Raw genomic sequence first — 16,630 nt, forward strand, 5'->3', positions numbered from 1 at the left:
ACCCGCCAAGGTCGCTGATGTTCCACTTGTCGCAGCCATCGTGGATTTTCCGTTTCCCAATAGTGCATATTATGCCGGTTTTTGTTACTGCTGCTGGTGAATGATGCTTCATCACTAAATAGAACGCATGCAAAAAATCTGTCATCGTTCCGTAATTTCTCTTGTGCCCAGTGACAGAACTGTATACGACGTTCAAAGTCGTCGCCATGCAATTCCTGGTGGACAGAAATATGGTACGGGTGCAATCAATGTTGATGAAGCATTCTCAACACCGACGTTTTTGAGATTCCGATACTCACGTAATTTGTCTGCTACTTATGTGCTGATTATCCGTGACAGCAGCTAAAACACCTGCTTGGGCATCATCATTTGTTGCAGGTCATGGTTGATGTTTCACATGTGGCTGAACACTTCCTATTTCCTTAAATAACGTAACTATCCGGCGAACGGTCCAGACACTTGAATGATGTCGTCCAGGATACCAAGCGGCATACATAGCACATGCCCGTTGGGCATTTTCATCACAATAGCCTTACACCAACACGATATCGACCTTTTCCGCAATTGGTAAACAGTCCATTTTAACACGAGTAATGTATCACGAAGCAAATACCGTCCGCACTGGCGGAATGTTTCGTGATACCACCTACTTATATGTTTGTGACTATTATAGTGCTATCTATCACAAAGCAAAAAAAGTGGTCCAACTGAAACATTCATATTTCTTTACGTACTACATGAATATGTAATAAAAAATGGGGGTTCCTGTTTTTAAAAAATGCAGTTGATATCCATTTGACCTATGGCAGCACCATCTAGCTGGCCAACCACAGTGTCATCTGGTTTCCCCCTTCAAGCTAGACGAGTTTTGTTCTTTGTAGTTTTTTAGTTTGATGCTTATTTCGTGAGTTATTTGGCCTGGTCACTATCAATGGACCGCCCTGTATAACTACAAGAAAGGAATTTAATTTGTGAACAAACAGCAAGCAATTTCAGCAAACTTTTTTTTTTTTTTTTAACTTGCAATAAGAAATTTGTGCCATAACTGTTTATTCACAAGTAAGTGCTGCTTATTACGTTAGCATAGGCGTGAATCATAGCATTTTGTTGTTTAGTGCTCCAAATTTTCAAAGTTAAATGTATTTAGCTTCACATGAGTGTTCTGGCATCTGTTACACTACAATATTGCCCTGATACCTGATCGAGTGGTGGTGTTACCAATATCTAAGCTATGTTATAGCACCAGGACCTGAAATGTTTGGAGCCTCATGTCCACCAGTACTGTCAAAAAATAACAGCTACCGATGAAACAATGTAAAGTCAGTGATGTAGCCCTTCCGAAAATGTAAGTGCTATGATGAAGTCCCAAATATAAAACATCCAAACATATCCACATACCTGTGGAAGGTAATACTAGTTCCACTCCTGAATTTATTTGTGCAGTTAAATGCTGCACAACTCTCCCCATTTTTCTCCACATACAGTGGAATGTATAGACAGTACAGTTGTGACCTAAAAATGCTGTAAGTACCCACAACACAACAAACAGTATGCAACTATTGCACATTAAACTGATGTAATTCCACATTGTCAGTAGTATAAAATACTCACATGGATGTTGCACATTTAGAGCGAATAAAATCACTTTTGAAAGAAATGGTACTTAACACATCTAGAACATTATAACTTTGTTTGGCTACCTTCACAGCCTTTTTCTTTTCTTTTCTTTCTGCTTCTTCTTCTTCTTCCTCCTCCCTTTTGTTTATTTTTTTATTTATTTTCTTTATTAGCATCTTACATACTTAATAAAATGCCTATCTGTGTTCTACCTTAGTTCATTGTGGAGTTTCTTCTTCTGACACTAGATAATTTTATGCCTTGAATTTTGCATTAGAGTTGAAGAATGTGGTGTGTGTACAGTCACCGCCAGACATCAAAAATGCAATTGCTAATACCCTTTGTGTATTTCTCATCATGTCCAGAAATGAGGAACATTCTGCCCACCATCCTTTTCATTCCTCCCAGAGTGGTATTCTGCCACCCATAGAATCTACACAATTTTGTGGTACATCTGTACATCATATCCACTCCCAACCCTCTTGCCACATGAGTCCTATCCCTGTGTAAAAATCAGTGTTTGCAATATGTTATAAGCATACTTTCTTATTTTTGAAGGATAAAGTGGGTGCACAGAGCACAAAGTTTGACCCATGTGGTCATGTGTTTTGTCGCAATTGCATCTCCTCGTACCTTGAAGTCCGCATCAAAGAGGGCACTGTCCATCATATAGCCTGCCCTGAGGATAAATGCACCTCAGAAGCGACACCTGCACAGGTACGTTTTTTTATTTACGATTAGTAACATGTTATTTATTAAGCAGTTCAATCAGGATTTTAAATTGTGTTGTTTTACCTCTTACAATTGCTGATAATTTTGAAGTGTTTAATGCCTTTTTTAGTTATTGCTAGAAAGTTTTCCTACACTTAATGTCGTTTAGTTTCTTCATTGGGACATGAAATTATTCTGTTTTCCACAGGAATGCATTTTATTAAATTTCCCTTTTTCTACTTCCTCGAGATTGGTACAGTATCAAGAGACTTGATTATGGCACACGGGTAAGAATGATACAACCCTGGAAATGCCTGTTTACTATTGCTTAGTAAACTTGCTTACAAATTACACTTCCATATTTTCACTGTATTCTCAAGGCAGTGCAGTTCTTCAGAAGTGTAGCAAATAGAGAGGGTACAAGCAGGGAGGGAGGATGTCATCAGTGCCCTAAAATGGAGGCCTTCCAAATGCAGGTAGAAAAAACTCTCAATAGAAAGCCCAGGTCCATCAGGGGTTCTGCAAAACATTGATATTATTTTCAGCTTTAAATTTTCCTACTCCTAAGTCAAAGGACTTGAGGGATCTCAGGGTGATAAAATTCACTGCAGCAAAAGGGTTAATCCAGCCTTTAAAGTAATGCTATGGAATGTTGGTTATTGCCATTAAACCAGAGAGAAATAAAACACCATGGAACTGTGCAAAATTAACATTTTAATTGCTGCTGAGCAGAAGAGGGCTAGGGACTAAGAATCCAAAGAGGTATTAAATTAGAGGTAAGGCTAATATAGTGGTCATGGAAGAATAATTTAGCAGATCTGAAAACAAAGAGGGGAAAGTACACTGTTAGACTACTATCTGCACCTACCTGGAAAAGAAAAGCGAAAACAAGCTCTATTAGGAATCCGTACAGCAGACACAATTCTATTGATAGGAACAACTGTTTTAAAAAATAAAATAACTAATTTTATTTCAGACAAAAGATATAAGCAAATATACTTACTGTTGATGGATACAAAGTATTATTGACTACAAAATTGTCAATAAACAGTTAAAAGTATGGTGCAACCCACATCTCTATATAGAGAGATTATCTGGCTCGAAACAGCCAGGGTAAAATTCAAAATTATATGAATGAGAAGAGCTGAACAAAACACATACGCTAAAAGACAAAGAAGGTATGCTCACTAGATTGCACATACATACATATATATTGGCATATACCTTTGGAACAATTGCCATGTGTTTTTTAATTGTTCAGTCATATAGGTTCCCATAAAGAGCTGGAATTGTGGGCAGCAAACAATTACCAAATCTCCTTTCCAAAAATTTAAGAGAAACCAAGTTTGTGTTAAGTATAGCATGAAACAGAACTCTTGACTGTGGAACAGTAACAAAGAGGTCAATATCAATATCAGTGGTGCCAATGACACTGTTTTCTAACTGTGTTCGGGGCACATAACTCAGTTTCTTGTCCTTTGCTTTAGCTTGTCTGTAATTAAATATCATAATGACTTCAATGATTTGGTTGCTCATTTTTTAGGGCAACAAATGATTTTTGATGTCCTTCACTGTCTCTAGTTTGGAAATTCTGGATGTACGAATTTCACACTTATGAGTTACTGACTTTATCTTATCTAGTGTGGCTTTCTTGCATTTATGCAATTTGTTCCCTTACAGAATTTGTTACTGAAGGATTGGTGGCACAAGGGAGATGACTCATTTCTTGTTTGTTGCCTAAGCTTTTGAAATATAAATTCCAGTGCTGTCATTATTGCAGCAGGATGCAAAAATGAAATGCTTCTTTAAAATGATCAGAAATCAGAAAAGTCATTTATTAAATGAAAATGTTTTTGGTCAGTTACATTTCAGTTGCTAATACTCTTGAATTAGTACGTTCTCTGGCAGGAAACAAATTTTGCTAAATCTGACTCCCTCTAGCACTGTAGTTGGAAGACATGTTTTATGGTGTCTGGCACATGAAATTAGAAGTGTACAGGTAGATAGTGCCCTCAGTGAATTAGGAAATGCTCCTTTACCCAGATGTTGAAGAAACAAAGCACAGTGAAATGAAATATCAAATTCATAATGAGCACTGCAGAACTACTGTATTCTGTATTAAGTCATTGAAGTTGGCAGTAGTGAGAAGTCTTTGCACTCACACTGTTTGCTTATTAATTTTCACAACATTTTATGCAAATGTACAAGCATATTGTAATAAAACCACACATTGTAGGAACAAAATATTGTAGATTTAATGTGTAGACTCTTTAAAAGTTCAAAAAAAGACTTCCTTTCTTCATTTTAGGTGCAGGAACTTGTGAGCCGAGAATTATTTCAAAAATATGATTCTGTGCTTCTAAACGCTATGTTAGATTCAATGGAGGATGTAATTTATTGTCCGAGGTCATTTTGCCAGTACCCAACAACACGTGATCCTGATGAGAAAATGGCGACATGCCCAGCTTGCAATTATGTTTTTTGTGTGTACTGCAAGATGGTCTACCACGGTGTTGAACCATGCCGTTATAAGTCAGGTATGTGTCATTTCTCTCACACACTGTTGATGTATGAGATTTCATTTTTATACATAATTCATCAACTTTAAAGAAGTAGAGCATGAATAAAGTACAGACATGTCTCACAATATAAACATAGGAAACTACTTTTTTTTCTAAATAACTTTTATGCATGTAATGCTGCATTGGAGTAGTTCTGTACTTTACTGAGTAAGAGATAGTGTTTTGGATTTCACGTAATGTTAACACACATTTTACATGAAAGGTGTTGTGTTGTGTACCTGTTGTTAGTAATGAATGGCAACAATTACTTCTATTTCTTAAATGTGTTAGGGTCTTGAGTAAGATGAATGCAGAAGGCACCCAAACCTTACATCTGTAATGGCCAGAACTGTTGTTTGGTTGTATGAAATCATGAATTGTCATGTTGCAGCAGTGCACTTGCAGACAGCAAACTGTTGTTTTAATTAGATTGTAGTGTGTGGATGTCTTTTAGGGCATATTTGTTTATTGCATGAGAGACAATGAATCTTCATGACTTACAGTGCCTCTGTGTAACCTCCTTTTCATCCCAGAAAGAGGTTGCTATAATCTTCCATGCTGTATTTTATACTTGTTTCATTTGGATTGTGAGGCTGAGTGCCATTCCTTGGTCATTATATTTCTGGTCTGTGCTAGTGGACTTAGGTTTCAAACCCATTTCATGAAGAGAAGCTTCACCTTGTTCAGCGCATCGTAGAAATTATTGACATGCATCACTATTTCAGTTCGGTAGTCAACTGCCGGGGCATCAATTTTGAAGCTACTTTGTGAAATTAGAGCACTTCCTGCACAATTTCATTTGCTGGACCACAATGGCTGTTTACAGTTGTTGAAATGTCATCCAGTATCACTTGGCATTACCTTTCACAATATCTTTTATAGTTGCTGTGTCTTTCATAATCTCAACACATTGCGCCTGAAGATGATGAATAGCATAAGCCACAGCTACTGCACTACTTGTGAACTTTCAGCTTCATTTCTAGACTTCATGGCTGCAACAAATGTGTATCACCATACTAGCTTTTCATTCTGGAATCACTGTACAGAAAGTAAGTTTCCGAATTTTGTAGTTCCATGGTGCATATTGTAGCCATCTTAATATTATTTGTCTACCAGTGTTTGTACATACACACAGCTTTGATCACGATTACCAACTTACTTTTTCTTTTGATCCCGCTTTTACAGTTGTCATGTGACTCACACTTACCAATTTCTCCACATGAAGTCCCAGTTTCTTAGTTAAGACTAAGGCTGGTAACATTGCTGATATTTTTTTCTGCCTCTGGTATGCAAAAACTATTGTGATTTCTTAGCAAGTTAGCAAGTCATTATCAGATGAGCTGTTAAAAAAGAAAGGGGGGACAGTAAAATACTGGAAAATTATGTTAACTATAATGTCGCAGGTACTTACCAGTCCCTTTACATAGGTAACGTTCCTGGTACCTAACCAAAGTGTACTGCCTCTATTATTCCTTAAGTCATTGTTTGTCGTGGTTCTTCTCCACCAGCTGATGGATGGAACAGTAGAGCAGTCTGTATTATTACATATTATACATACATTCGACATTTCCTGTTGTAAATGATGCACTATTTTTCCCACTTACTGTATGGTTGTTTAATAGTTATGTGGCCAGTTGTTTTTGGTTGACATACATGAGTTACCTTGATTAATAAGCAGTTATGCTACTACTTATAATATAAGACACTGTATGCAGATAACACTTCTATACTGCTTCACACTCCGTGATGGTAGCAGTATCAGTGATAAACAACAAGGTACACAGTACAGTGGAGACTTCATTATCCAGATTATTGTCATGTCATTTGAATAATCAAAAATCTGGATAACTGAATGATTAAGAAAAGCAATTTTTGTTCATTATTAACTCTAGAAAGACAATGTACGTTATCCACATATGGTTATCTTTTGTGTATGTTGTCATATGATTACCCTTCTACCATTAATACATAATGTCAAGGTGATCGTTCCTGTAAAAATCAGTAGTACAGAGCTTATCCCACAAGCTCATTTTTCAGTTTATTCATCACTTCTTGATTTATTTATTTATTTATTTACACATCTAGTTCCATAGGGCCAAATTGAGGAGCAAATCTCAAAGATCATGGAATGTCCCAGTACATGAAATTACAACATAAAAGTAATAACAGATAAAATAAAAGGTGTATGGACCCAAAAAAGTCAAGCTATGAGTTTAATTAAACACAATCAACAATATAACATAGGAATCTGCTTAACTTTTCAAGGATCTCCTCAGAAGAATAGGAGTGACTCCAGTCTTCACTATCAAGTTCGCAGGTGTTCGTCAGAATTGAACCTGTATTCTTCTCTATATCACTTATCTCAGATGTACCTACACCATACTTATTGGCTAATTTATAACCAGTTTCTTATAACTGAGGTTCACATAATTGAGTCTCCACTTATCATCATTACACCACTAAAACAACACAAGATTTTTTTGCCTAATGTTGCATGCCAACCTTATACAAGACAACAAATGGTTAACATTTTTTAAGTTCCAGATCAAACCTATCTCGCTTGTATTAAGGTGGTGTCAACATGAGGCGGGCATGAAGAATATCTTTTCACCACTGAGAGCTGGTCGGAGGAAAACATAACATTAGCGTTTCAGGCAAACCAGACGGCAGACCTCAGCAGAAATGTAGTGGAGCAGAGCAGCTTTTCAGTATCACATCACCTTCATTACGTGAGGAAAGAAACAATCTCTAATGCATCAACACGTACCAAGAACTTTTACAAACCAGTCCTGTACTATAATAAACTCTTTAAGCAAGGACGGCAGAGTGAAAACTGCTGGTACTTTCATAATAGCAAGAACTATGCAGTCGTGACAAGTGATGTCGGGTAAACATTAGACTCTACTTCACTCCATAAATACCCCTGCATTTTAGCTTATAAGGCAGTCAGTCACATGGATCGATGGTGTACATAATGTTTGCACTCTATTGCCTGATTGCACAAAAGTGACTTCTGGCACAAGCCTGGTGTTGATTGCTTGCGCACTACTGAGCAACAACAGGCACTACTGGGAGAGGTGGTTCGCCATAATCACCAGTTACTGAGCTCCAAACCACAGCCTGCCACTGGGGGGAGGGGGGGGAGGGAGGAGTACTGAGGATGGGGCACTAGATGTGTTTATATGGGGGATATCTACAGAATTTTCTCAAGGGTGAGAGTGGCAAATCCACAATTTGTACCAGCTGCCCTGTGTGTAGCCACTTATATGCAAGAGATAGATAGTGCTGCTAAGTATTGGAATGATCAGAAAATGTTTGTGTCAAACAGAGAATGTTACCACTGTGGGAGAAAGAATCATTTAAAAGCACAATCACAATGTTTTGTTGGCAGGATGGTCATAAGACACAGGAGTATAAACCAAAGGAAAAGGAGTAACTATAATGGGAAAAGGAACTTGTTAAATAACAGTGGGAATCTTCCTTCTTTCGAGAAGCATTCCCATCAAATAGAAGTGCATTAAAAGTGAACACTGATTAGGCATTGTACTAGAGTCAACCTTTGACAACAGACAGTTGTATTTGATGGTAAATTATTTCTGTAGGGTACAACAGTGGCAATTGTTTCTACATCACAAGATGCACCCATTTCAAAGGTGGCATCAGATAAACTGTGTAAGTGCATTAAAAGTTGTTTTGCATGACAGAGTACAAGCAGGTACAGGCAAACTATTCTGGGTACCAGTAATATTAATGTTCCAAAGGGTGTTTCATAGAACTACTAGCAATTAATAACATGTTGGATGAGCAGCATTGTTTTTTTAGGTAGATGTATAATGCATACAAGGGTTATTATTAAGTGTCAGGTTACAGTGCCAATAAGCATGGATAACGTTGGGGAAGATGAACTTACTCTTCCAAAGGGATTACTTATAGCCAGATTAGATGCTATAGGAAAGGAAGATATTGAAAATTCTAGGGTACAAGGCAGAACAGAGCGAACTGTTGACATACATTCATTGAAGAAAAAGTGAAGCATCTTAAGAGTGAAGATAGATTGTTACTGGAATTGGTGCTAATACAATATAAGGGTTTGTTGAATCCACAAGAAGTGTTACCTGCCACACCAATCACACAGCATAGAATACAGACAATCATTCACCAGTAGTTGGAAGACAGTATCAGTTACCTAAGCATTTAGAGTCTTTAGTAAATCGGTTTATGAATTGGCAATTATTAGAATGGATTATAGAAGATAGTGTTAGGCCATGACCAGTGAGCGTAGTAATTAAATTAAAAAAGTCACCAGATGGAAGAAATAAATACTGGTTTTGTTGGAACTGTATACTCTCCTCCTTCCTATTTTTTAAAAAAATTGCAGACGGATAGGGGATACACTAACACATTAGATAATTTAGGTCAGTGCAAGTTCTTTTCAACACTACATTTAAGAAGTAAATACCATCAAATTGAGGTAAACCCTGAGGATAGACATAAAACAGCTTTTACTGTGTCTTCTGGTCACTACCATTATTGTAGGATGCCTTTTGGGTTGGAAGTGCCAGCTATATCCAACATTTATTAGATGGAGTCCTCAGGGGTGCCAAACAAATGCATGGTCTCTTTAGATGATGTAATTGTATTCTCTAAAAGTCTAGAAGAGCTTGCTCAGCATTTGGAGATGGTATTTGAAAGGTTGGAAGAGGCTTGACTTATGCTTAGTATTGATAAGTGTCTCTTTGCACCATCACAAGTAAACTGTCTGGGGGATATAATTAGCAGAGCTGGAATAAGGACAAATCAACACTTTACATCAGCAGTACATGACTTTCTGGTCCCTCAGACAGTTAAACAATTACAATCTTTCCTTGAATTAGCAAATTACTGCAGAAAAAATCATGAAGAGATGTGCTGAAGTGGCACAACCACAAACAAAACTATTGCAAAAAGATGTTATGTTTAGCTGGACACCTGAGTGTCAGACAGTGTTTCAAAATTTAAAAGATGTGTTAACTTCAGATCCAATTTCAATTTTTCCACATTTCACAAAAGAATTCATATTGTGTTGTGATACATGTAGTATAGTTTTAGGAGTAATTTTTGGAAAAATCATTGATGGGAAAGAACACTCAATCACATATCTCTCATCATCTTAATAAGGCCAAGCAAAATTATTCTACCACTGAAAAGGAGATGTTGGTATTGATATATGGTATTTCTTATTTTTGATTTTATCTGTCACTTTGGTTAATCATGATGCAGATTTAGAATGGTTACAATGGCAAAAATTCCATCAAGTCTTCTAACAAGATGTGATTTGGAACTAAGTGAATTTCAGTATGATGTAATCCAAGAACTGGGTGTTAAAACACAAAAATGCTGATATACTTAGTAAAAAGGTTGGGCATTGCAAGTCTCTGGATTTGATATCAAGGATCTGAAGAAAGTGCAATAAAAAAGACTGTCAGTCGTATTGCAAACCACCACAGTTTGTCATACAATATGGGATATTATGCAGATCAAAAAAGTGTGGTGCATGTGCTGTAGTCTCAGTAGCTTTGCGAACAGAGGTATTACAGCAAGAACATGATCATACATCATTAGGTCACAGGGGTAAGAGGAGAACACACAGAAGAGTAGCAGTAAGTGTCTGATGGCAAACAAAACGTGCTGATGTTCAGCAGTGTGTCAAGAACTGTATTCTATGTTTGCAGCATTCTGATTTTTTGCCATGAGAAGATAAAATCATAAGGACTGCCAGAGTCCGACTATGCATTTCAAATGATTGGAGCTGATATTTTGGGGTCATTTCATGAGAGTCCATCGGGTAACAAGTATGTGTTAACAGTTATCGATCACTTCTAGAGATATTTAGTAATTATAGCAATACCGGACCAGAAAGTGAGCACCGTAGTTCATGCTATGGTAAATCATTGGATACTTAAATTTTGGGTGCTGCAAGCAATTATTATGGACCAAAATTTCATGTCTGATCTCATTAAGCAGTTGTTGCTTCCTGAAAATTGAGAAATTACTTAAGAGTCCATTCCACCCTCAGGCAAATGGTCATACAGAAAGAGTTCATAGGGCTAAACCAAAGATGCTAAGCCATTATATGAATTCTCAACACATACACTGTGACATATATTTAGATTTTGCAGTTAGTGTGTCAATTGATATATTTAGATTTTGTAGTTAGTGTGTCAATTGAAAAACTTGCACAGGAATAGAGTTATCAAATTACTATGTTGTACATGGATGCAGAGTGCCATCTCCGTTTGGTGTGATTCAACTAAAATTGGGAAAAGATGGTGAACACGACAAGGTGTTTGCAAGAATTCTAAAGGAAGTCTGGCAAAGGGCAAAACAGGCAAACATGAAAGTGCTAGACTGTAAAGAGCATGTGGGGTTAAGTAAGAGGAATTTACCACAGTATTGGATGGGTCATTGGGTAGTACTTGTGAACCCTTGCATTCCGAAAGGTAGGAAAAAAAGTTTTTGGTGAAGTTTCAGGGTCCTTATCAGGTGGTGAAGATAGTCACCTGTAAATGTAAGGTTACAATTAACAATGCAGGAAAAGATAGATTGCTACTTACCATAAAGAGGACATGTCAAGTTGCAGACAGGCACAGTTAAGACACCTACATAAAGCTTTCAACCATAGCATTCAGCAGTAAAAACAAAAAATCACACACACACACACACACACACACACACACACACACGCACACACGCGCGCGTGCGCGCGCCTTTCCTCAAGTATCAGGGGAATTGCCATTTACTAGAACTAAGACGCAAAAGAGTAAAGAAATACTGCAGAATAGGGTGTAATGGTTGATACCAAGGAATACATAGCCAGGGATGTAGAGATACAGTGGTAATAATAGGATATTTTCTTTGTTTTCATTGATTTATGTAGTGTACTTGGGAATATTGGTGTTTTTGTTGTGTTCCCACCTTTTTCTAAGGAGGGAAGTAGTACATATAAATTATGTCCTCAATGTGATGGTGAGGGTGACACTTAGATGGAGTTTACCAAGTGTTATTATCTTGCTCATCATTAGAGCAGAAGGAATTGTCAACCAGTCTTTGTGGAATGAGGTTTTGTTTGCACAGCAGCCAGATATAGTCCTAAAAAATCACAGATGGTTGTTGATACTGACCTTCAATATCTGGGAGGTTAGGAATGAAGTGAAAAGTTTGCAAGACATGTCAGAAGTGCGAAAGACACCAAATGGGGGCAATATAATTATTAGCTTAAGTTTTGGTATGATAAGCTGAGAGAGCTGTTGCAGCAAGTAATGGGTAAAACATTCTCTAATACAGAGAAAGAGAGGATGGCTGAATGTTTGACTCTTCAGATAATGATATTTCAAGTCTGAATAGTACAATTTTTAAAGTGCAAGAAGAAACAAGACACTACAAAAACAATAGTGGGTTGGCATATGACACAAATTATGGGTCTGGAGTGAGGATTGTTAAATATAACTAAAAAGGATGCTTAAAAGAACAATTGAATTACTGCAATATGTTAATGATACAATTATTGCGATGAATAAGAATTTTAAGTGTAACATAGTCATCTGAAAATGTTACACAGGGTGGTAGGGATAGCTAGGCTAACAAGAGAATTAGCAAACAGTTTGTGACCATTGAATAAAATCAAAAATAATTAGAGAAGCTCCCAGAATGAAGTTGGGAAGGTAGGAGACGAGGTACTGGCAGAAGTAAAGCTGTGAGGTCGGGGCGTGAGTCGTGCTTGAGTAGCTCAGTTGGTAGAGCACTTGCCCGCGAAAGGCATATGTCCAGAGTTCGAGTCTCGGTCCGGCGCACAGATTTAATCTGCCAGGAAAGTTTCAATTAGAGAAGCTGTCCAGCATCCTACAAATAAACAACTAACCACTACACTGTTAACACCAAAAAGATTTTTGTAAGGAATATTTCAAGAGGAAAAAGGAATTTACCACGTGTCTGTGGCATGATATTTCCATAAATGAGAGCAACAAGTTTATACAAGATCGATTTTGTGTGTGTGTGTGTGTGTGTGTGTGTGTGTGTGTGTGTGTGTGTTAATGTTAATGTACAGGTCCCTGTAACTAGCTGTAAGTCATAATTTACAATTTAAATGTAATAAGATTTGTGCATATCCATTTGCGTGGAGTGTTGTTGACAGATGGATTAAATTCTTGGTTAATGAACTACTACGTGTGTCTAAATAACTGAAAATGTGTGTAGTTCTATCAGTAGATCTCTTGGTAGTTGTATTAAGGAAACTATTATTATTTGTCCTGCATTAGTAGTTCAAACAGATAACCAATGTTGCGAAGCAAACCTACTTTAAGGAAATATGAATGCACCCAATTGTAAGAAGGTGGTTATGAAGCCAGAAACACATTTTCAGTGGGTTGAAATCATTGGATTTATACTGTGTACAAGCCACAAATGGTAATAGTGAACCATTACAAAAACGATACTTTTACAGGAATGATGAGTGGAATTGCAGAATAGTGGTATATTAATCAGCGGAACAGAATGTGCTATAGCAGGAGTATACTTTCACCTATGAACAACCATCATGCATACTACAGTAATTTGTAGTGCACAACCAACATTGTATTGGACAGAAAATCCCTTCAGAATTTTACCTATTTAAAATGTTTCCTTTGTAAACTACACGCCAGGTGCTACCATACTGTAGGACATATACAGCTTAATTGGTGCAAAAAATTGACAAATTGCTGTCGAACAAATGTTAAGACATCTTCAGGGATATCACCATGGATGAAAGCAGAACACAGTTACCATTAGTCTTACGGACACTAGTATAATCACCATACTAGTGGTGATTTGTGCAGTGTATCTTTTCCTAAGATTCAAAATTATGCAAGCAGATTTAGAAACCGCACATGAGATCCCCCTTAAGTGGGTTGTGCCAGAAAGAACACAGAAATTTAACAATCTTAAGATGGTAAAGAATTTTGTAAGTAGAGAAATATTTTGTATTAAGATTTTTGTTTTTCCTAAAATTTGGTACAAATTTTTTGAAGGAGAGGGATTGCAGGCCAGCCTCGTAGAAGGCAGCAGACTGTTAAAATTTTGAAAGTCTCAGAGCAAAGCTATCTCACTTAAATTACGGCAGTGTCAACATGAGGGGCAAGAAGAAGAATATTTCAGCACCGAGAGTGGGTCAGGGGAAAAAACAACATTGGCACTTCCGGTGAAACAAACAATGGACCTCAGCAGGAATGTAGTGGTGTGGAGCAGCTAGGCGGGATCACGCCTACTTTGTGACGTGATGAAATAAATACTATTACTAAAGCAACAGTTGACACAAAAAGTTTTTATGAGCCGGTCATATACTATAACAAACTCATTAAGCATGCACGGAAGAGTGAGAACCCCGGGCTGATACCTTCATAACAGCTAGACCTATACGGTCATGACAAGTGATGTTTGGTAAACATTGGCCACGACTTTGCTCCATAAATACCCCAGCATTTTAGCTTGTAATGCAGTTGGTCAGACAGATCGATGATGTGAATAAAGTACACACTCAATTCCCAGATTACAGTAACGTGTTGTAGATTTAGTGCACGCTACTGAACGACGACAACCACTACTGGAAAAGATGGGTGCCTCGCTATGATCACCAGTCGCAGAGTTCAACATTAGCCCATCGCTGTAGCAGAGGGGTGAACCTGGGGTCTTCCCTATCATCCTGGATCGGAACATAAGTGTTTCTGATACTTCAGAGGATGATCGTACTAAGCAGCTACACCTCAACCGTCATCTCACTTCAGCAGATGAAGAAAAGCGGTGGTGAATGGGAGGCGACAGAGTTCTGTCCAGATTGACATGAGTAAGTCCAACACACGCATCGCCTTCACTGTATGGGCAGTGCCGGAGCCACCACAGTCGGTGAACTGCCATTAAGCAGACAGCAGGGAACAAAGGATGCAGCAGCAGCAGCTACCTCAAGCGGGCTGAACGCCACTTAAGACACAAATCCTCAATAAGCGTCGACAGCCGATGTCAACAGCGAGTTGAAAAACTGACTGAAACTTATGGAAATAAATAACTAATTCTGAACATTCTTTCACTGCGTCTACTTGTGGCAACAGGTCACCAGCCTCAACCTGAAGAAAAAAAGACAAGGAGCAAACTGGGAGAGCGCCTCCTGATGCAAAACTATCTCTACTTCCGCCCTCCCAACAGTTGCCATCTTGCACTGACTGTAGTTGTACACATATTGTAGACTGTCACCTAAAACTGAACATTTACAATGTTGTATCGGATTCAAAGGTAGGCCACCCTTTGACTATTGTGACAGATATGTATGGGGGCTCAGACTCTACTGACTCTAATATCAGTGGTGTTACAACTTTGAATTCCCCTTCATACCTCTTCATAAATTATTGCTGCTGATCAGGCTACGATCCAATTCCCACATAACTGCAAAATTATTACAGTCTTCTGTAGTACTTTGGTGTCTTTTGAGGAATATTGAGTCTTTGCCTAGGATTTTCTTTCTTTATTAATTATGAACAGATTTTAATATAATTTTAGTCATGTAGTTGATTGTTCAGAGGCTGCAGTAACTGCACCATTATGACCAGTGTGCACGCCTCTCAACGTACTTTCACACGTGGGCCACTTGTCATTACAATATCTGCTGACTGGCCAGACACAGGCATTAGCGGCTTGTCCTGTAGATAACATGCGTTGCTTGTTTGCACTGAATGCAACCGGACCCAAGGAAAAAAGTATTGAAAAAATGATTGGATAGAAAATTGTGTGTAGTTGTGTATAGGTGTTGATGTGGTTTTGTAGTTTAATTTCATAGTATTTTACTATCTCCCATTTTCTTTTTTAAACAGATTATCTGATGATGACTTGCTAAAAAGTCTAGACTCGTGATGATACCATTTATTTTTTAACCGAGTCTGAAATGTGTAACTAAAAAAATTCCATTTAGAAGACAGTCTGGTTTCCCCTAAGGCAATGCGCCTATTTTGTGTAGAGTTCCAATTCTTATCATATTTCATTTTAATGGCATTTATGTTCTGGGTAAAAGGATTATGTTAAACAACATTTAGGTTATGTTTCGTTAAAAGATTGCAGCCAAAGAACATTTGGTAAAATTAACATTTTTGTGCACTACTCAATCTAAAACATATAAACTGTATATTCTGTTAAACAATTTGCCCTCTCACTTTGCACATAGATGAAAAAATGCGGCTTGTGGAGGAATATCGGTCAGCAGATGAGAAGCAAAAGGAAGTGCTGGAGCAGCGTTATGGTAGAAGGCAGTTACAATTACTTGTTGACAATACAATGTCAGAAGCATGGATTAGTAGCAACAGTAAGAACTGTCCTAATTGTAATGCTGCCATAGAGGTAAGAATAATTGAATTGTTGGCTAGAAGGTACCTTTTCAATAATTTGTTCTGTATTATGCTACTAAATTTCTGTTTGTCACTTACCACTTCTTTCACCACTTGTCATGTTTGTTAATGTGAAAAATGCAAAGTTGCCCATAGTTCAGAGGTTGGAGGAAGGCAATAGAATACCACCTCCAATAGAGCCATGCCTAGTAAAGCACTGTGTGTTCAAATCAGGCTTCAGGTTCATCGTGGCAGCTTTACCTTCTTTATGTAAATTCAATGGGTGGCACTGATTTTTGTAGAAGTCTCTTACAGTGACGAATAGAGTTCTCTTGTTCTGATGGTTTTTTTTAATGGTGT

At 37.7% G+C, this 16,630-nt stretch overlaps 1 protein-coding gene across 1 annotated transcript in view; it reads left to right on the plus strand.

Moving 5' to 3' along the window:
- Nucleotides 1-16,630, plus strand: part of LOC126416527 (E3 ubiquitin-protein ligase RNF14-like) — a 79,188-nt gene that overhangs the window by 51,209 nt on the left and 11,349 nt on the right. The window contains exons 5-7 of the mRNA XM_050084274.1: nt 2,176-2,334; nt 4,637-4,865; nt 16,111-16,283. Coding sequence (XP_049940231.1) covers nt 2,176-2,334; nt 4,637-4,865; nt 16,111-16,283 — 561 coding nt within the window. The remainder of the gene's footprint in view (nt 1-2,175; nt 2,335-4,636; nt 4,866-16,110; nt 16,284-16,630) is intronic.

Source organism: Schistocerca serialis, chromosome 8 (assembly GCF_023864345.2).
Source record: "Schistocerca serialis cubense isolate TAMUIC-IGC-003099 chromosome 8, iqSchSeri2.2, whole genome shotgun sequence".
NCBI classification, from domain to species: domain Eukaryota; kingdom Metazoa; phylum Arthropoda; class Insecta; order Orthoptera; family Acrididae; genus Schistocerca; species Schistocerca serialis.